Genomic DNA, 22,897 nt, shown 5'->3' with positions numbered 1-22,897 from the left:
CACCCTTCTGAAGGCTAAGATTGTAACTGCTCACTAGGCACGCAGCAAAAGGGCCTTTGCAGAACGTTACTGACCTGGGCTTAAAAGAAACCAACCCAAAAGGCAGCTTGTGGCTGAAAGGGACCTTGCTGGCACAGGTGGGGAGGAGAAGAGGGGCAATTCGGTGCTTTGCTCAGTGACTAGGAAGCAATCACACGGATGGGCTTTCCCAAACTGCTGGCAGGAGCAAACACACTCCTCTTAGCAGACATGGCCAGCGAGATGCCAGAGGACCAGCATGGGTCCCTCTGAGGAAGCTGAGCACAATGCGCTCTAGAGAGACTAAAATAACAGGTTCGAATGCAGCAACTCTCTCACTTGCCCCCTCATAACCCTTCTTTCTTCTTTCCCTCAGTAAATATTAAATAAAGCTGTGATGACTGGCAAGCTTACAATAAAATAGGGAATTGAAGTTGGCAGCCCCAGATGTAGGAGGTGTAAGTTCAAATCTATTTCCTCCGAAGCGTGGGCTGAAGGTGAATAACTAATAGAAACAAGCCCATAGGGCACAGCCCAAACCTTAGGGGACTCCAGCTTTTGTAGCTTCATGCATACAGCCACCCTCAACATACTCAAAATTTGTCCTTTTTGACGTAGTTTTGGGAAAGGCCAGGGATGCTGAGGGCTGGTGGTGTAATGCTGCCTCTGTGAGAGTCAAAGGCAAAGCATCCACCGAGCTGGATGAAAGCAGCATCTCACCCCTCGGCTTTTATTAATTTGTTATAAATAATATTAATTATGCCTGTTGCACAAAAAGCAATTATCAAAATATTTTGCTAAACATCTTATCAGAAAGACTGTTTACCAAAAACACTCAACTGTATCAAAGCCTTTAAAAAAACTCTCTTAGAAATTAATAAATATGTTTGATTAGCACTTCCATGGATGCACAGATTCTGTATATGGAAGCATTATAGTGCATTTAATTATATATAAAGGCAATTAATGTCACAAATGAAGACTAAGCTCTGACTCAGCCTAAATAATTGTCATTATCTATCATATAGCATGCCCAGAAAGCTTAACTCTGCAATGATATTTATGAACAGCAAACTTGGCATTAACATACCAAAACAATTTGGGTGTAATTCAGGCTAAATAATAAATGGCAACAAAAAAAATCACTCCCATTCTTCATGATTTTTTCCTAGTGTAATCACATAGGCATTTTTCACAATATGTTCATCATGAAGAGAAGTGAAAAAAATTTATTCTCTTGAGCGTGTGCTATACACTGCATGCTAGAGACTGAGCACGTGTCCGTGTGCGAGTCACAGCCCTGCCGGTGTTGGCAGCACCTCGGTGAGGTTAGGCGGTCAGCCCATGACTTGGGTGGCTGAATCTCTGCCAGCTGAAGGACAGCTTTCCGTGGGGGTGCAGAGCCCATGGTCACCTCTCACTCTACATACACTTACCTCAAGTAATCACCTCTCTGCTCTATACAGCTTGAGGCCTCCGTGCTAGATCCAGCTTTATTTTTACATGTTTTTTTGTAGCACCTACCAACACAAGGCCATGTTATTCTGGGGTTGAAAAATCCCACCAGCTGTCCTTGCCCAAGCTAAGTCCTTACTCATGAAATGCCCCATCATTGACACATTTACATGGCATAAAACTTGCAGTCTTTAATGCAAAGGGCCAGATACATTCACATCTCTTCAGTTCACAGGTATAACAACACACTGACAGGGACCAACACCAGGATCATAACACCAGTGTGTAGTCAGTGGCAATAAGATGAAGCTGTTATGAAAACAACGGTAATGTTGCACAGATGCAAAGTACAGCCAATTGTAAAATAAAGGACTTTAAAAAGAGCTAAGGGCCCATTTCTTTTTTGTTTGAAAACGTGCTGTGTGGGTGTAATAGCATGGTGTAGCTTGTGAAATAAAAAAAAAAGATCAACAGTCTACAATGCAACATCTTCACCTTGTATCAGCTGTTAAAACAGCACCTTGCTCAGTGACTCACTTCAGAGTTTTAATGCATAGCTATAGAGAGCTAGAGGTGATTTAAAACCTCACTATTGCATCTATATTATTAAATATCAAAATTAATCCATAAATAGTTTACTACAACAGGCATGATTGTATATTGATTATAAATTTATGTAAGTATTGAACATAAAGTAGTTGCCTATATAGGGAGATACATACATCTATAGAGAGAGCTATTAATGCCCTTTATCATACAGCTAGGTATAACACAGATGTACGAGCACAGGTCTGATGTCTTTAATTCTGCACCATGTGCATGGAGACACCAGTCACATGCTGGCTGAACTACTGGTTGTCCCAGTAGGGGCACTGCAACCATATGACCTCACCTGCACCAGCTTCACCAGTGACCTGGCTGTGGAAGACACCAGTGAATGACACAAATCTAAGTGAGCATATTCCGTGTAGTACTTTGTTATACAAAAATATTTTCAAGGTTCATGCCTCTTTGATTTACTTGCTTTTTCAGGCAGTGATCAAACTAGAAAGCCATTCAGGATGGATAAATCATTTAAGACTGACTCTGTGTTAACCTGAAGTAACCGAGCAGAGAACTTTGATGTTGAGTCTGGGCACGTTCAGAGGAAATTCGGCCCTGACTGCAGTCAGATGTATAAAACATCAGCAGCTAACCTTTAACAAACAATGCAGCTCATGAACTAGAGGCTTGTGGTTGCTATACACACTTTGTGTGTATGTGTGTGAGTGTGTGCATGCCCATGCACACCTATAAAAATAAAACAAGCAGGAAAATGAAAGGCTTAGGTTTTATTCTCTGGTGGATCTAACGCAACATGAGCTGGGGGAAAGAAATTAAAAAAAAGAAACCCCACATCACTCCCCCCCAGCAGCACCCTTTCCTCCTTCCACCTCATTCCCCCCTTCCCCAAAAGAAGTGAAAAATAAACAAGCCAACAAACCATTTTTTTGCGCATTCAGAAAAAAACCTAGGGTCTTTGAGCAAGAATCAGTGTTTGATGGTAACATACTTATTTAACCCAGTGCTGGCTCTGCCGTGTTTATGGACAGTGTGGAGGAAAAGGACAATGTTGCAGAGCCTCTGCCTTCATTATTTGTGGGACTGATAATTTGCTTCTTGCTAACAAAGCCCTTATTTGGTGGGAATTTCATCTTTTGGCTGCTGTCATTCATTATTATATCTATGAATATTAAACCAATGAGTAGGCCTTGCAAACATCTATCCAGCCCCCATGCTTGCACTCATAAAGAGTCAATCAAGGTCTGACATGGAGGTCTTCATCATTATGCACTGTGGCCCATGTTGCAGCTGTCAAATTTTCTTTTGAGGCTGATTAACTTCATCAGTATAATTGATCAAGTTGTCTAGAGAAAATGGGAGGCTAAATACTTTCCAAAGTAATCGTCACATTGCACCCAAAACGTTGTTACTATGCCAAAGGCAGCACGCAGGTGCCGTGCTGCAACTGGAATGAGTTCCTCTCACCTCTTGCCTAAAGTTTTCCCTTTTTTCCCCCAGATCACTCAACAGTTGCCTGGCAGATTGACTTTGATTAGTTGTTCATTTAATTGTGTTCTGGTGTGCTGTTGAGCACAATATCCTTCAAAATCCTAAGAAGACTCAACAGTTTAAGACAGCTTTGGAGAAAACAGGAGGGCTTTCTCTGTGTGACTGCAACTTGGCTTTTGGGGGTTGTTATAGATCCCAGTGCTTAAAAAGGCACTTTTTTTTCTTTTTTTCCTTCTATTACCTGCTAGCTCCCCCAAGACCTTTTTCAGACCTGCTTTTTGTGCACAAAGCATGAAGTACCTCTGTGTTGGGTTTTTGGATGTCCATGGCTGGCAACATCATGAAATAAACTTTAGTCACAAGGGGGAAGGGGGAGGGAACAACTGAAAAAATATATTTATTGGAGTAAATAAAAAAAAGTTAACCAAAGTCCTTTATTGATACATTCTTGGATAATATCACAGGATCGAGAGAATGGAAAGGAAGGGAGGAGTTTGCGGCAAAGATTGGTTTCACTAAATTGGCACATAAGCAGCAAGATTAACGAAATTACTTATTACAAACAGTATAAAACATACATGCTTTTTTAAGTCCTTATCACACTGGTCAATCATGGTGGGGCATCAACAAAGAAAAAAACCTCAAGACATGTAAAAGCCATATTCTTTCCTCCAAATATCATAAGAATTTTTGAAATTATTGCAAAATAGTCATATACCTTAAATAAAATAACAAAATAGAACACAAATACAAATATCAAACATAAATTATTAACATGTACCATAAAATACATTACTGGCATGCATTCCAAATATCAAGACCTCTACTAAAACTCAGCAAAAATCCTTTCTGCTTCCTCTGCAGCCCATCGGAGTTGTGAAGGGGGGGGACTAACTTCGCCAGCACAGTTTTTGGTCTTTAAATTCTTTTTTTGTTTGTTTAGTTAAAAAAAATAACATATATGGATTGCAGTGATACAGTAGTAATCATACAAGTCATGTACATAGGTCTTTTAAATCCTTAGTTGTTGGTTGTTTTTTTTTAATGTGCTAAGTCTGAGAGAATAGGGCCTCAATGAAACTGTGCATTCAAAAAACAAACAGTGAACTCGAAACAACATGGATGGCAATATGCAAAAATCCTCACAAACTGTACAGAAAGTTCAAAAACTTGCAGTCTGGAAGTACATAGAAAGACAGAATTAGCCCCTTAAAGTCCTTGTAGCTGACTGCCGCCCACCCTGGGGAGCCGGTCCCCCCGTGCCGCAGCCGGGCACACGGGCTCCCGCGGCTGGAGCAGGTCCGAGGCCACGGCCGACGGCAGTGCCAGTGACGTACTAAGCCGAGAGCGATGAAGGATATTTCGGGGAGCAGCCGTTGGGAGCGCGGGGCTCCTCGTGCGTGTTCCCACAGCATCGCCGTGCCCTCGCCCCCGCCGAGGCGGATGCCCCGCGGCTCGGGAGGAGGCCTGCGGATGAAAATCCTCACCCGTCCTCCGCCCCACGTGGCAAAACCGACTAGATAACCAGGTTGTTATAACTGACGTACTTCTTTTTTGCAGCAGGGCCTGGAAGAAAACGGGAGAATGGTCAGACACCCCACCAGCAAAAGGGCTGGCTACTGGGCCGAGGGCTGCGGGCACGGCCAGGGATGCACCGGTGGCTCCCGTGTCCTCGTGAGCACCTTTCCTCCAGGCAGCATGTGCTGGCGGACCCGACTCCAGTCAGACAGCTCTTAGATCAGCCAAAGCCGTGTCTCCGGCCCCAGCTATTAGCATGAACAAAATTACCACTGATTGATTTTGTTAGACTCTTGCACTCTGTATGACTTCACTGCTGAGGCACCGTAACTGGATCCCATTAAGATTTCTTTTTTTTAAACAACAGTGACATTCTCTCCAACTTCTTAAATCTCCTGGGCTAAACTTGGCTTTTCTCATGGATAAAGTGATTCTTATACAAGTTTTATGACTCTCAGAATTTTTCAATATGGGGATGAAGGCACCAGCCTTCCTAATTATGACCTTCAAATTAAATCTGTTTGCAAACATAAATAAATAAAAACAGTCAGTAAGTACTTTGTGAGCAATGCTACACACTTCTGTCAGCAAAAATTGCAAATATATGCAGCTGAATACAAAGCAAAATATTCTTCAGTTCTTTGGCAACACTGACATAGGGACATATCAACTGATAACATGTTCTCCATCAGGCATGTTAACAAAAACATTGCTATTTATATGCAAATTCTGTAACTAGGTTGTAACCACCTACCGGCCTTATGAGATTTTATATTGAACTGTGTTCCAATGAATACAGAAAAGGCCTTTCCCCATGTATTCACTTTTCAAAAAGAAAAAAAGAAAAGCAAGCGTATGAAGTATGCATGCTCTTGCAGTAAAGATTAAAATCCAATATTCTAACTGAGTTATCATGAGACCAGTTTAAGCTAGTGGATATTCTCAAAAGGTTAAAATTACCAGGCATTGCTGTTATTATCACCTATTCTTATTCAGCAGTTGTGGTTTTTTGAGTAACCTGGAGTCTACAAAACACATTAACATGAATCATAATCGACCATGCACAGAAAAACTGAATATATAAACAAACCTGAGCCTCAATGCATCCCCCAATAAAATACATTTGGAAGATGAGTAAGGGAAAGGGATAAGGTGGATTTTCTGGGATTGCTGAAAACTTTCAGCTCTTTTTGCCTCTGCCACTGCTCTGTATGCCAGCTCTCTGGAGCATCCCCCCCGCCTCAGAGACCTAATGCACCTCCCTCTGCCACCCACAGGCAGTGCCTGTTTTCCCTTGGTGTCTCCCAACAGTCAGAAAGCATTACTAATCTGAAACTGCTATTAATTTTTCAGGTGGCCCACTTTTCAGAAATACTTGCTTAAATAAGGACAGGTTCTCCACCAACAGTTCAGAATATTTTGAGTATCATGCATGAGAGTGCAGTTGAATGTAAATATTTTTCATGGTGTTCACTATCTTTTTTACTGACAAAGAAACAATTTTACTTCTAGGTGTTTTCAAGACTGCCATTTAAGAACCTCCTGTGTAACTCTAGCTCTTTGCAGTGTTATTTGGAACCAAACCCCTAATTCAGCTGTTTCACCATGTTCCATACAAGAGCCAGAGCTGTGTGTTCAGTCAAGGAGTGATCCTGCAAAATGCTGATCATCTTCAGTTCCCATTAACTTCTTTTGGACACAAAGGAGTTCAACACATGGCAGGATAAAGCTCATTATCCTTCAAGGCTAGACTGCAAATATTCAATAAACTGTGGTATGCTATTAAATGCTGAAGAGAGGTAAAATGCAGCTGGAAAAAAAAATACCATCATGAAACAGGTTGCAAAGTAATTACATGTATTATTTTGTGATATACTTCAGTTTTATCCATTACATGCTTCAATTTCAAATAGCAGCAGAGCTCCTATGACAGAGGAGATTTTGATACTCTCCACTGCTGGGCTGTATCATGTCAACCCCCCTAATGCTTACAGGGTTTTTACTTGAGCTTTCAGCAAACCTGATAATTTTGCTTGATGAGTTTTCTTACAAATTTAACCACAGTAGCTCATTTCTCATTTTCAATATGACAATGAACCACCAGTGCCAAATGATTTCAGCCAAGAAATATTGTTGATAGTGTGTACTTCCGTAACCTCTCTGTGAAAAGATAGGCTCCACGCATCCAAGCCTTAGACAGTAAAGTTATCTTTGGCACTGCTCTGCTTCACAAGAATAATGTAGTTGACAAAAGCATCATCCATAATTTAGATTAAATGATCAATAAAAGCTTCATGGTTATTTTAGGAGAGGAAAGACAATCTTCCTTGGTTTTAAAGGCTGTTAGGACCGAGGAGATTTTCCCAGCTCTGTTCCTGCACTAACTCCAGGAACCTGGAGCTCAGCTGATGTGTAACTCCCAGAAGTGCTCCAGTCTTGAAGACTTCAGGAGAGTCTACCTCGATAATGAAACTCTACTGAGTGGCAGCTCATCATTATCATTGGCAATTAGCACCACGTATGGATATGATTTTCCTCACAGAAATTAATTTACATGAAAATGGGGAATGCTAATGAAACATCAGCATTACCAGAGTTCACCATGCTTTAATCCACCATACATGAGCATTCCCTGTTCTTCAAATGGAAGGCGCATACAGATCTCATAAACTCTGTTGCTGTTGGTGTTAATGGATGACAGCTTTCCAACAGTGAAAACAGATTGTCCTCTTGCAAATAACATATACATGTTAATTAATATACATGCAATTATGTCAACCTCAGCTGGCCATTGACTTAGACGGATTGGAGGTGAGCCAATGGCTGTGGTATGGAGAATCTGAAATGCTGGACTGTACCTTCTCTACAGAGATACAGAGACCAACAGCAGCCCCCTTTCCTGAGGTCTGTGCAAAGGACCGAGCAAACAAACTGTGGGATAAATGTGGGCTGCTAGCTATTTTTAAGTACAAATTACTGTATAGAAAGGAAACATCCTAGGTATTGACTGCCTGGTACTTGCAAATAAATGTGCTCTTGAGGCATTTACATCGTATAACTTGTTTGAAAAAAAGGGGACCTTACTATTTAAAAAGAGGCTACATATTGCTACTAGGGACAAGTGCCCTTTTCTGCTAATTAGTGGTGAAGAGTAACAATGTTAATAGGAGAAAAAATTATTATGAGGAATACCCAAAGAATACAACCTCATATATACAGACAGGACCACTGTACTGGAAACAATCTCCAGGTTCAGCCCAGCCATAGGTAACCACATCCCATGCCCTTGTTTTGCCTTAACTTTACTTGAAAAGAAAATTGTTTTGTCCATGTTATGGTGGAACCCAGCCTAGGCTGTCACGCTTCAGAAAGGTTAGGCAGATCTGCTGCAGGGAGGCACAGTGATGAAGCGTCATCTCACGTTACCGCTGACACACAGTACTGGATAGAAGGAAGGTGCAAGTATCACATCTCCCTCGTGCTGCTGACGTTGCTGTTAGTCTTCTGGTTTTATGAGCATTACATTTACTCTCAATTTGAAAGCAATCAGGAACTCTGAAAAACCAAGGCGGCAAGAGCAATGCCTTCCAAGATGAGCTGAGACAGGATGGGTGTTCGATTTCCTGGCAGCTGGACTGACAGAAGTGTAAAGAAAGCACCTTGGTCATCACAAACCCAGACACTTCATAGCAGGGCATTAATTTTATGGATGTGACTGTGTGCAAGATACTGACAGCCACACGAGCTATGAGTTGTCCTCTTAATTACGTGCCGTGCCTTTTGCCATTCTCCATAAATGGATCCCACCCTCCTCCCTTGCAAGCATCCATTTCAAGACACCTGCACACAGCCTACAGCAGTGCAACCCAGGTGAAGACAACCTGTATATCTGCATGTGGAAAATAACCAATGTTTCATTAAAGCACAACAATTAATCAAAACCCTTTCCTTTTCAGCTCGCCAGCGGGCAGTGGGGGCAGTGACAGTCTACACCCATCCCCTTCCAGAAGAGAGTAACAGGATTTGAAATAACTGCATCACTGTGCCAACAACATATTAAAAACAAATACGCAGAAGCAGAAATCCTCTTTGGATATATAAGTTTCATCACTTGACTGGTTTTCATTATCTTCAACACAGGTCACAAAGAAAGAAGCTCCCACCGCATCCACAAGCAAGGCAGATCTGTCAATACTTGTTTAGAGTGAGATTTAATCACTTTCACTTCAATTTTATGCACATTTGTAACCTCTTCCATGCTTAAAAAGAAAAGATTTACAGTGCAAAAAATGAATTTTATTACAGCCCAGAGGCATCTCAAGCTATGAAATGTATGAAACATGATCTTAGTATTTCTAGCACTGAGCAAGGACTGACATCATGATGGCTACGAGTCTGGAACTCTGCTCTGATTTCCTTTGCAGTCACTGTGGCAGATTATACTTACCTCCTCTTTTTCATTTTCTTAATTCTTGCTTAGAAACCTGTATCATTCATGTCAGGCAAAGCGGAGGCTGATTATTAAATCCTGCTTCTAGTCCATCTTAAAGGGAAATGGATGCACGTGGCCCCTCCTCCGTCTCTGTGCCTGAAAGACAGAGCTATCCACATGCTCTGTTGCCTTTAAATTGGGGAATATATATGAGAAAGAGATGAAAGCAACAGTCCTAAATGATTCCACATGCTTGCCCAAAACCCAGCAAATGGAATGAAGCTTGGAGAAAAAAATGTAATTTTAAATTTAGTATCTAAATGTAAATAGATTGTTATATCACATTTTCACATCTCTCCTGTTGTGCTCTCTACCGTAGTGTATTGGCAACTTATCTGGTATATAAATGCCTACAGTTGTACAAAATCCCGTTTTGTTTTATTGTGTGTGTTGGTGGGTAGTTGCTTGTCTCTGAGCTGCAACCTGAACTGTGTGGCTTTTATGCAGATTAGCACACAGAACCTTGTTTTAATAATAGAATACGAATATATTAAATTACAAATATAACATTAGTAAAAAGTGTGTTCCTCTGTAATTGCTTTACAGCCTTCTCTTCTCATAAATTATATCTTTAGCTGTCATATTTCCTTGTCACTCTCAGTAAAGCAGCAACAATTAACACCTCAGCGCCGAGGACAACCATAAATAGCAGTGGTGTTCCAGTCACCCAAGAGGTTTGTCAGCAGATCACAAACGGCAACAGGGAAGGAGAAGTTGCTAACGAGATTGTTTCTGTTTCCTGATTACTAGTTTATCTAGCACACAAGTGGCCTGATGGCAACCTGGTGACAAGTTTAGAGAGGACGGTCTGTTGATGCCTGCTGCAACCCACATTGCTGCCCTGCGCCGAGCACTGCCCTGGCCAGGGCCATGTCACAGGGCCTTGCATCTCCCCAGCTCCTCGCAGGACACACATTACCCATTTGCACACTCAGGCCCCGTCACGTTTGACATGCCAGCCAGAGGACACCATCCCACACAGGTGACAAATGCTGTAGGAATGGTTTCTCTCCATTTGTGTAGTCTTATCAAAACTGAGTCAATGAAAATACAGCAGTGAGCATAATTTAACCTTCAAGATGAACAACACTCGTGTTGAAGCACTGTCTGAGGAATGAACAATCTGAACAAACTCCTCTGACCATCTCTCCATCACTTCTGATGGGCACGGCCCTCTAGATTCTCCATGTGGGATAACGAGTGATTGTCCTGAGCAGTTACTGAAGAACCCAGCCAAGGGAGAGCCAGAATGGGCCAGGGGGAGGATTGAAAGAGCATGCTATACAAAATGCCGTAACAAGAAGCAAGGGCTGCTTACAAGGAGTAAACACACTTTGGAAATTAATAGAAAAACAATTACATAATAGAACTGTATAGATTTATATAGTCATCACTCATACTCCTTTTGCTACTCTTGTGACACGGTGTATTATGGCATGTATTACTAATACGCTGCTTGTAGTCTCCAGGAAATGCCAGAAAATCAAAACCAGAATGAAAGTGGGTGGTGTCAGTTATATTTTAAGTTTGTCTTTTCCTTACCTTTTTACATATGTTTCAAATTCCTTAATAAGATTTCATCCCTCTGCTTTGCTCTTGTAAAGTGCTTTTCTTTCTTATTTTTCTCCAGTATTGAGAGTGATGTCACCACAGAATCCTGATAGGCATAAGGGCAATAACTGTATTTCCAGATGAATGCTAGACCATGGCAAGGATCTTCTCTGATGGGGGGGGTTATCCAGGAGAAACTCAAGACACCTGGAAACACTACCCTGTCACAATCTCTTTGTGAGAGATGCAAATGTCTGTCTTTATAAAAAACAACTTTTCTCTAATTTGGTGGGGTATTGTACATTGCTAATGCTGCTGATTTCATATCCCCCCCTTCTGTGACTGTCTTACCCCTCCCACCCTGCTCTGCCCCATCAGCAGTTTCAACTAACAAATATTTGGGAAATGTGGGTTCAGAGTTTGGAGAAGGATGTTCTGCATGTTACAACAGCAGCAAAAACACACGGAGTGTGAGAGAGAGGCCTTAGGCCAGTTAATTCTCTAGAAAAGCCAGAATCTGTGAGCAGTGTAGTTAATTCATTAAAACGCCATCAAAAAGCTGTACAGGAAGATGGAAGGTGCGTGGGGGGGAGATAATGGGGTTGGGACAGTACAGCACGGGCTTGGGAACGCCTATCCAGCAGAAAACAAACCCCAGTTTCCACTTCAGCTTCACCAGCTCCAAAACCAAATGTGATTTTCAAGTGTGATGATTGGTACATTTTGTGTGAATTGGTATCCAAGGCACAGGACCCTAAATTGTCACTGCAAATAGGATCGAATTAAGCAGCCCCAGACATGGAACATAAAGCTGAGAAGGAACTAAAATGGCATAAAGAGAGAACGGGGCTGCGTTGCTTAGCAACCACCACCTTTTTGGGTGGATTAAGCGAGTCCGGACACATTTGCACTGTTGACAATCATTGCTGGTAACGTAAAGGAGCTTTTCTGTATCTCTGGTGACAAGTTCAGTTAGGTGCTGTGGTGGCGAGGACCGGGAGACCGTGTGAGGTGAGCACCAGCCTGAGCGTGACTAGCACCCTGGTTATGGTAGGGATGACCTGTTCCAGCACAGATGTGCTCCAGAACTCGGTTTTCAAGAGGTCTGAGGCTGCTTCATTGAGATTTCTGATTCATTCTCCTACAGTTAGTACAGCTCACACAATTAGGTTATTCCTCTCTGGAGAAAAGTCACAAGAAAAGCTGAATGCTACGCAAGGCTTAGTCATCCTCTTCCTCCATCACTGATTGTTTCTCCAATGGGTTTAGGTAACACCAGGCCAAAACCTCCATGCACATTGTATCGGTTCTTCCAAAACCTCAGTCTGGGCTTGCAGGGTCATTCCTGAAGAAACCAAGCAAGGTTTGTGTATCTCTATTCTCATCTATGGCTGGAGGAGTTCAATTTAAAAGGTCATCAGCTCTTCACAGAGACTTTTTCTTAGTTTATTTTGCTAACAAATAGATGCTTTCCTGGATGGAAGTGCCACCACTGTCTGCAGGGCTGCCAAAGCCATCTCAGCCTGTTGGCCAACTTGACCAGGTTTCCAGAGCACTAGCATGTAAGGGAAGTTACACAATCCACAGCCAGATTTTGGCCTTCAGTTCAAAGAAAGTAACTGCGGGAGTTCAATTATGGCCATGCTTGTCTAAATTGCAGCTTTGATCCCACAGCCTTGGGTAGAACAGCCCCATGTCTGCTGTGTGTCTGTCCCATCCTTGTCCTGTCCCTGTGCACATGATGGCACAGAGATGGCACATCTTACTCTGTATGTTGGAGCTCTTAGAGCAAAAACCTTCTCTTGGGGGGAGGGAGGCATTCACAACTGTGGTGCTTCATGGAAAAGAAGAAAAAAAGAAGATCTGTTGCAAGAAGAAAAAATAATTTTAAAAGCTGCAGCTTGCTTGGAGTACAACTAAGCCAGACCTCAGTTCCAGCAGCACTCCCCCACCACAGCCTCTCCTTTCCCACTGCTGATGGCTTGCTTCCTTACGGCCATCTATGATCCTTCTGCAGAGATAACTTTAAAATCTACTTACATGCTGCAGTGATGTTTGCCTTTGCAGCTTGAGTGGACAGCAATGGACTCCAGCCCTGGGGAGAGGATGATGCTCTCCTCTTGCTCAGCTCTGACAGGCAGTCCCTGGAGGAGCCCCTCCTGTTTGGTGTTTTGCCTTTTTTTAAGAATTTAAGATATTATTTTAGTGCTAATCTCTTCTTGAGTTTTAGTCATTTAAACTTAAATCCTGTAGGTTGCCAGGTGATTACCACCAAAATAATAAAATGCACTAGGTATTAGGAATAGGTGTAAAAATCTTCCAAAGGTAATTTGAATGTTTCCTCCAGATGTTCCTTCAAAGATGAGTTTGCTGTCAAAGAATTTCCAGTGCCATTATGATATTTGTGCTGGCTTTGCTGAGATTCATTAGACTGGCTGAAGTATTCAAAGGATAGAACCGAAAGATGCTTGCAAACCTCAGCCTGAAAAATTGTCACCGCTCAGCTGCATCTGTGCACCCCTCCATAGAGGAGTCGGGCCTGTCTGCAGGAGGCAGCGCGTGAGGATGAGGTGTTCCTGCTCTTTAATACAGAACGTGTTATTGGGAAGATTCCTGCTAGCAAGGAGGAAGAAAAAACATCTCTGCAGTCAGGAAGATGAAAGTCTTGCAAATATATATATATATATATATATATATATATATATATAAAGCAAACAGCTCACAAAAAAGTCATTGAGTAAGGTTTCTGAAGCCAAACTCTTCAAATTAATTAAGGACAGCTGGTAGGTGAATATGAATAATAAAAAGCCCTGCAGATTTTAACTGGAAAAAACCCCAAAGGTTCATTGGATAAATGTAGAACAAATAATTTGCCTGGCTTTAAAAAGAAGAAATATATATTCAGATATTCATATATTCAGATATTTTCTTCACAATTTTCACGATACGACTGTCTCATTTTCTGCTTCTATGCATTTAGAAATTTTGCAACAAGATGCAATTACATTTGCAGAAGCTGATTTGCTGTGGAGGCCACAACTGATCTCTGCAATGCAAAGAGAGAGAAAAACAAGCTTATGGTCCCCCTGCGACCTGTTGTCATCGTGTAACCAGGCAGGAACCGCAGTGCCAGCATTGGCTTTGGCAGTGCTGTTCCAGCCTAACAGCTGGGAGGACAACCGTTGTGCTGAGTCTCTTGGACTCAGATTGGGTCAATAACATGACATTCTGGTCAACACCTTGATCTAGAGAAACTGCTGTACCTGAAATCACTCCAACTCTTTGCCAGAGAGACATTCCTGTGTTGTGCTGTATATCCTTTAAGGGGCTTGTTTCTGTATGCCGCTGCCAAGCCCTGGGCTGTGCCTACTCATGGGCTACGCTGAGCCCACAGAAACACCCCAGAACCTGCTGGCAAGTTCATGCCGAGCCCTGCTCCCACTGCAAGCCCCGGGGATCTGGTCTGTCTGCATTTCACTGTGTGCTGAGATGGATGAAGAACATGCAGAATGAGCCCACCTTTACTTGGAAAGCAAAAGCAATTTGGTGGCAGCAGCTTTTTAAAGTATCCCACTGATGTCAGTCACCCGTTGCTGCTAGGAAGACCCAGATGCGTGGGATCTAATACTACCAAGTTCATCTGAGGGAATGGGAAGCAGTGAAGAAAATCCCAAAGCTGGCTGAAATCATCACAAGTCAGGTTGGGCCACATGGATAAATTTTTACCTAGCGTAGACACATAATATAGTGCTTAAGGTTAGAAGTCTAATGAGCTGTCGCAAAAATGTCAAACGCTGCAAAACTAAAAAACAAATCAGCCTCTCTGACATGTGCACACACGCTACTTTAGGAAAGCAAGGCCAGATCCTCTTTTGGCTCAACTCTACTAACGTGAACAAGGTGGCTGGGAGCCAGATGTCCAACCAATCTATCTCGTTACATCACCAAATGCCACTCAGATGTCTTTGCTTCCAATCTGCAAAAGGCTGATAATGTTTATAATCTCCTGCCTCAGAGCAAGATCATAAGGTGAACACCAGAAATCTTGAATATGTGATTAATGCCAAGAGAGCACCATCAGAAAAACGGCCTAAGCAATCTTGCACGTCAGCGCTGCTTTATATACACTTGTTAACCTGGATTCACCTGGTTCACCTCTATTGCTTTCAGAATGCAACTAAAAATTAAATTATTACTTCAAGTTATTAGAATAATTATGTTTATGCATATGCATACAAATGTATTGTTCAGAGCAGGGCTGGGCACATGCTGCAGGTTTATTTCTCTCTAAAGAGAGTTCATGCGTCTGTCACTTTACACAGCTTCCACTTCTAAATTCCTCATATTCTAACCAGGGCTACATTCTACCTTTAGGGCTTTCTTATTATTATCCCTTTTAGAAATGGATATTTACCCTGTCTATCATGCAGCCCCTAAGCAAACTCAGACTGCAGAGCTAGTCAAGTGAATGATATAACTACACTTCAAGTGAGCCTTGAACCCATGGGACTGGCAAAATATCGTACAGAATAGTGCCAGGGCCATAAGTATCAATTACAAATATCCAATATAATGGGTTCTCTTAACGAGGACTGCTTTGAAGTTCCCAGAAGGATTTAACAGGAAGCAAGAGTATGACCTTGCCAGTTCCCCAGGGCACACTGAGATCTGAAGTAGTTTTTTCTTTAAACAAAAGTCCATTTTAGCTTATAAGGCTTTCAAGTAGTAGCTGCTATCAGAGGCATATGGTTTTAATTTGTCAGGTTTTTTTACAATGCACCTTTTGTGAGAACAGAGAATGTATCTGATAGGAAGAATAATAAAAGCAGCTCTTGGGTGAGATAATGGCATAACGATAGAGATCAGTTCAGGTCAAAGTGGCAATGACATGACATGCTTATAGACTAAGACAGCTTGTTAGGGTTTGCATACATTAAGTATGTGTTTGCTTTGTCATTCTGCAAATGTATTAGATTGAGACCAATCTGCTGTTGAGCTTTTATCTTGACAGGGATGAAGAAACTCTAAGCTCAGACAACATGGGGAAAGCGATTGTATTAGATGCTTGCACTACAGTACAAAGCTAGAAAATTCTGACTTCATTTTGAGTAGAATAATACCCATTAATTTCAGTGAAGCAGGCTTTCCCACAATGAATCCCAGAAAGGGTGGCAAGCTTATCATACCAATCACCCTAAAACTCACAAAATGATGGAAAGATTATTCTGCAAAGTCAGTATGCACCATTGCACATGGCACTTACCTCTTTAGAAAAGAAGACTGAATTGCTTATTTGGGCACATTTTCCTTTAGTGTACTAGATAAATAATGAACTCTAGCTCATGCACTGACTTCGAACCCCACTTCTCTAGCACAGGAGGAAAGAAATACAGCTGTATGTGGTTGGAAGTTTTGCCTAATGGTCTGGGGTAACTGTTACACTTCTCTAACATTGCTGTGTAGACAGCAAATTTAAGCTGTCTTTGTAAAGATGAGTAAGGAAAAATCCTGTAGAATGTAGCACAAAACATACACTTTCCTTTTTTGAGACAGTGTAATGGGTGAACTCCCCAGTTAAGCTCCAGCTCTTCAGACAGGAGCGGCATTGCACACTGCAGCCAAAATTGCACACCTGCTCGACTTGAGGGCAAAGCACCTCCTCATTTCAGCAGAGCCAGTATCACTTGCCGTAAAAATTTACAGTATAGTATAAAATACTGTGGACAGTTACTGTTTTCTTATGACGCTTCTATTGCACTTTTCAACTTGGACACTGAGCGCTTTTGTGTTTCTTGTGGTTTTCAAGCACTCCGCTGCAAGCGACCACGTGCCAACAGCCCACCGTCACTGGGATCTTAGGGCAAAACATGCCACTGGGGAACGTGACCAAAATAAAATGGCCTCTGATGGGAGACGCGCCTATGGTAAGGGCGAAACTGAGTGTCAGAGGAAATTCACTCCTCTGAAGAATATTATAAAGATATGTACCTTACAAGCTCTAAAAATAGGCCACAAATGGGATATGTGATACATGCTCCCCCTTTGCCATGATGAGATATGGCATTCATCGTTTCTGAATATTTACCAATGGAAGTGATAGTTCTCTGTAAACAAACAAAAAACATGTCATTTATTTCTCTGCCTCTGAACTGCTTATGCTGATAACTCTGTCAGTGTCAATAAACTCCTTTTGTTAAGCTGGGAAGATGATCTAAACTACCTGCGGTGATAGACACTGCTTTCAGCCTCCTCAGGGCTGGGCTAAAAGATAATTTTTATCAGCCACACCTTTGACTGCTTTGCAAGGTATTATTAAGGTAGGTGCCTTCAGAGATAAATTCAGAGGCTGTTGTTAATATTAATTTTCCCATCTGAGCCATTAAATGTGACTTTGAGTCAAAGAACTGAGCCAGACCCATACTGTTTATGGCCTGAAAAATCATCCTGTTTTTGCCAGAAAGATAACTGTAAGATTGAGATTTTGAGTCAGGTAGTAAGACTGCAATAGGAAAGGATTAATTTTACTCTTCTAAATAAAAGCTAAAACCAACAAAGTATTGTACCACTGAAGAACATCAATCTTGAGCATGTTTGGCTGCATCTTTCTCCTATCTACTTGTCTGCTTTGCAGATAAAAACTCTGGGTCAGGTGAAGTTTGAAAGTATCTGCAATGCTGGGATCAAAGAATAAGCAGCAGAAAGTCTTATCAACACTTCCAGCAAATGAAAGATTGCAGAGAGGCTTAAAGAAGACCTGGCACGGGGAACAGCCATGGAGCAGGCTGGTGCGTTTGTGCACTTCAGGGTGAGATGTCATTTGGGGCTCGGGCTGGGGAGCAGAAATCCCCACCCGGGGCAGCGGAGGCAATGGGGAGCCAAGAAAGAGGCAACAGAAAGAGGAAAGAGGGAGCCGAGTGCCAGCAGACAGCAGAGTCACTGTATGGATCTTCACATCAACAGCTAGAAAAAACAACTAGAAAAGTGCACAGGATCTTAGGAAATGTGTTTCTAAATCTTTATGAGATTATGGCAGAGAAGAAACAAATCCAATTCATATTACTCCTTAATTGGAGCCGACAGTACAGAAAACATACTAATTTAAACTACATTTAAAATGCTTCCATTTGAATGCTGTGGACTGGAAAGATAACAAATAGTGGCAAATTATTTTCATCTGCTTAAAACAAAGTAATTAATAGTACTTTGGTTATCTTACCTGGAAAGCCAGGCTCTGTTGAGAGCTGTTAAAGCCAAGTGTGAAAACAGTTTGCATGAAACATAATTAAAATTATGACCTGAGTGATCTTCTAAAACATCCCAAAGGAGTCCTGAAGTCAGAGCTATATGAAAATGATTCCTCTCTACCTCTTGACTTTGTTCCTGAACCAGCTCCTGAATGTCCTCCACCACCTCGTGCTGCAGCCCCTTCCACCGTGGCTGGGGTCTCTGGAACTGACCCCCTCCGCTCAGCACAGCATTTTCCAGCTCTCCATCATTTGACCTGGCATCCTGGAATGTTTTATTCCCTTCTCTCCAGCTACTGAGGACCAATACAATAAACCCCCACCCAAACCTGTTTCTGACACTCTGCCTAAACCACACTCTTCTTCAGTCACTCCCTGTCCTAGCAAACCCCAGCACTCAAAACCCAGCGAACACCTGGGTTTTGACCCAAGCAGATATACAAGTAAATACATGGTTATAAAGTAATCACATAAGTAATCATGTACTTACACCCACTTTTGGTAAATACTGCTCTACATGTCTAGCTAGTTCATCCATTCAGTGATCAAAGAATTGAAAATGTTTTTCTAATTAATCATTGTACTTAATCAAAAAATCAAGAAAACTAGAATTCTGTGCAGTTGCCAAACAGGAAAGTAGGATTGAACAACAGCTTTCCCCCCCCCCCCCCCCCAACTATATTCAGTTGTGGGTTTCATATAGAGTTAGATTACAAAGGTAATTTCTGTTTACTCATTTAATGAATTACCAGCAATTTCATTATTTACTCTGTTTATTTCCATTTGTTTTCCTACATACTAGTGCATTACGTTCCAAACAGCCCCCTGAATGCAGTAGCTGTATCTCTGTGCAGTGCCAAACCAGAAGTCTTGCTAGGACCTGGGCTCAAACAAATCAGCCCATTTCAACCAAGCAACTTGGGCACTCACAGAGTCAGGACCAGATTCGTATTTCTCACAATTTGGAAACACATACTGTTTTTCAATAGAAAACTGAAACTAAGATGACACCTGGAGAGAAAACTTTTGCAGAATTTGGATTGTGTCTAAGTCAATCTCCCAGTCAATAATCTGCCCATTCACGCCATCAGTCACATTTCTGGGCAAACCACAGCTCTGCTTCTGACGTGCATTACAAGGGAACCAGGCAACGGGGAGAAAAATAACATCTCGACAAAGGACTGTTAATCTAAAGCTATCATCGGACATGAATGACAAGCTTCCACCAAACACAACCTCCCTGTGTGAGAGAAACAGGTCATAGTTTTCTTTTAAATAACTGTAAGTGTCATATTTATTGCTCCATTTGTTCTTTCCAGGAAAACATAATGATAGAAAAGACTGATCAAACACTTCAACATCCCATGAGTAACCAGTTCTTACTTGGTACTCTGAAGAGATGAATTTCCCTTGATAAACACTGGATACAAAGCTGTATTTTGTCCAGTTTTTTTAGGAGACTTTTCACATACCCAAGCACGTCCTGACTGCTCAGGGCAGTGACTATGTCCTCGGTGAAGCACGTTGTACACTGGGGCCCAACCCATGACAGGATTCATTCTGGCTTGTACTTAGACTGCACCAGAACCTCCTTCCTGGGTTGGCTCTGTGTCTCTGAGTCAGCGTAATCCCAGAAGAAACTGGTGCCAAATCTTTTGTCAGGTCATTTCCTTAGGAAATCTTATTTCATCCTGATGTGACACAAACAAGAGCCTGGTGGGGACTTCGGTTGGCTCCTCCACCCTTCAGGTGTCCTGGCATCCCCAGGGTTTGGCTTTGATTGCAAGACCTGGCCTCTGCTACCAATGCCTCCAGAGAGGGGGTCTGTAGAGTTCCAGCCCTGTGATGCAACTGGCAAGATTAACACCATATAAATGGAACTGTGCCCAGTACAGGGACATTTGGCTATGGGTGATCCACCACTGGGAGGATGACACTGTCTTACTGCCCCAATAGAGATGAAGCTTGTATGGGAAAGTCCAATAAGGCAGGGGTGACTGCCCAAGGGTCATCAGAGAGCAGTAAAGACACTCTTTCAACACTGGACTCTGCTACACATGTAAAAAATCATTTTAAACAGCATTCCCCTAATGCTTTACAATTTGGCACATCAGCTTAAAACAGAACAATAACACCACGTTCAACTGCAGGTCTGTTGGCATTAAAAAGATGCGCACAATTCCGAGAACGTGTGTGTGTGTACATTTGTTAGTCTACACGGATATTTGGGGTGTGTTTGCACTGGCAGGGGAAAGAGGACACATGCACGTGCAGAGTAACCACAATCTTCATCCCTCTCGCGTGGGAAATCTGAATTACTTTGGTACAGACCAAACACAACGTGACACCACTGACAGGGCCACTCCTCACCTGAAAGGAACTCCTCTCCTTTGCTTCAAGTTGGCCTGCTTGAACTGGTTGGCAAAGAGTTGCGAGTATCAGAAAAATCAAGAATGTGCATGAAGTGCAAAGAGGCTAAATTCACTGGAAAATTTATTCATGGTATGTAATTCTGTAATACAGTGTCTAACAAAATTACACTCCGAGCTGCATGGTTAAACAGTACAATTTTACTGCAATCAACATCTAATTTTTTTTCAGAAAGTCTCAATTTCAAATGTCCTGGAAATGTTTAACAGCTGATATTAATAAGAGTACAGATTTAATATAAGATTCTCTATTTCAACATGATAAGCATTATGACAAGTGGTGTAACTATGGCAACTATATATTTTTTCTTCATTTTTCCACTGAACAGCAAGAACAGACATCTCACTAGATGCAGTGCCAGACTCTTCTCCCAGGTAAGACTCAGTGCTCTGAGTTACAGAGCAGTAACTAAGCCAAACATCAGATCCCAGGACTGGAATGCTTTTCTTTCCTATTACGTGTTTCTGTTGTGTTTCACAAGCGTTTACATGTATTTAGCCATTAACCTAATTCCCTTCCTTTTTTTTGCACTATGGCTAGAAAATAAAAACATGCCTTTGTTCCCTTCTGTCAGACAGAGTTCAAAACCAGCAAACTCATGCCAAAATCAAATACCTATTTTCACAAACAAAATGATGCTCTCCTCTGTAAGGTATCACCATACGTCACTGAAAGAGGTGCCTACATTTCCTTTCCTGAAGCCAATAAAGAGAAAAAAAAACCCTGTGATATTTTCCAGAGATGCTGGATGTGAAAGCGGTGTATTTGCAGTAAGAGAGAAACACTGAGAAAGTCCAATTTCTTATGTGCCGTTTTGATTTGCTGCTGCTTACTGGCCCCAAAAAAACCTAACAAACCCAGGCCCCTGCTGTGCGAATATATTCTCTGTTTGCTATCTGTGTCAACATAAAATAATATCTATCCCATTTTACAGTATGATTTTATGTCAGTGACAAATGAATGCTCAGCTGTGTCTCATGCTCATTTTACTCACATGCTCCTCCAGTTCATCAGCACTGTCATTTCCAAGCGCTGCACTGAAATTTTCTACAGGTTTGTTTTCCACAAGGTGACAAAATATATCAAGGCTTGGGTAAAATCACCAAAGATACACAACTGCACGCAGGAACAGGCTTGTACAACGTTATAACACCCGCGCCTGTGTATTGCAGATGCAAACAAAACATCTTGACCAGAAACATGATAGCCATCAGGTGAATGTGGCTACAACCAACAGGCAGTCACCGGGGTATGTTTGATTTTGTGACAGCCATCATTTATTTTCTAATCCTGATGACTGTAACACACTTCAGCACACAGTGATTTTCTACCATCGACCTTTTTTTCCAATTCTTATCTATACAAGCTTTGAACCGTTTTCTTCAGGCTTGTAATCATGCACACAGAAAACCGCAAGGATTCATGTCTTTGAGAACTTAACTACCCTGTAATATTGCTTATTTTCAGTTTTCCTGGCTTTTTTACTCCATTATTACTATAATTAGCTTTTTGAACTCACTTACCAAATTTTCAATAGGTTTGTGAACAAATACTCTTTCAGCCAACCCATTGCCACTGGTTCTGTGTACTGGTGGAAACACTTTGTACCTGCTCGCCTGTGACCTGTTCCACTAAAGACTGGACTCCAGTGATTTCAAATATCATTAATCTCAGAAAAATACACAAAGGAAAGAAAAAAAAGAAAAATAAAAGATCTTTTGTTCTGAGTAAAAATGCAGCAGCAAAATCACCAGGTCTAACACAGAACTGAAATCTCAACAGCCAAATCCAAGAGGAACAGGCTCTGCTTGTTCCCAGTGAGCCACAGACCCTTTTTCTGCAGAGAAAACATAGAAAGGGAGTGTTCCCCCATCAGATCTGCTGGTGGGTTTTTTTGTTGTCTGAGCTTCACTGCCACATGTGTTCAATCCTGTTACTTCAGTGGCAGCTATGAATAGACCCTTATACCTGAGGGGAAAAAAAATTTAAGTCACTCATTTGATACAGGTTTTGCACCTAACCTTATCATCTAGATAAATTTCATCACAAATGTAAGCTACTCACTTCTAAACCAGATGTAAGATGTCCTTAAAATAATTCATTTGGCTGTCCTTTACTCCCTGCAGTATGTGATAGC

General features: G+C 41.8%; 1 protein-coding gene across 3 annotated transcripts in view; it reads right to left on the bottom strand.

The window, feature by feature from the left end:
* Positions 1–3,940: 3,940 nt before the first annotated feature.
* The window catches only part of GRM7 (glutamate metabotropic receptor 7), a 309,207-nt gene continuing 290,250 nt past the window's right edge, over positions 3,941–22,897 (bottom strand). For 2 of the 3 annotated variants that reach the window (XM_074879219.1, XM_074879222.1), the window contains one exon: positions 3,941–5,091. Coding sequence is in view for 1 of the 3 variants with exons in the window: in XM_074879222.1 (XP_074735323.1) it covers positions 5,042–5,091 (50 nt within the window). In the remaining 2 variants the exon portion in view is untranslated. Of the gene's footprint in view, positions 5,092–9,279; positions 9,303–22,897 lie in introns of those variants that run through there. The other variant, XM_074879221.1, reaches the window with a different exon arrangement.

This window comes from Strix uralensis, chromosome 10, assembly GCF_047716275.1.
Source record: "Strix uralensis isolate ZFMK-TIS-50842 chromosome 10, bStrUra1, whole genome shotgun sequence".
In the NCBI taxonomy this organism is placed as follows: Eukaryota; Metazoa; Chordata; class Aves; order Strigiformes; family Strigidae; genus Strix; species Strix uralensis.
This window is presented reverse-complemented; position numbering and strand designations above follow the sequence as displayed.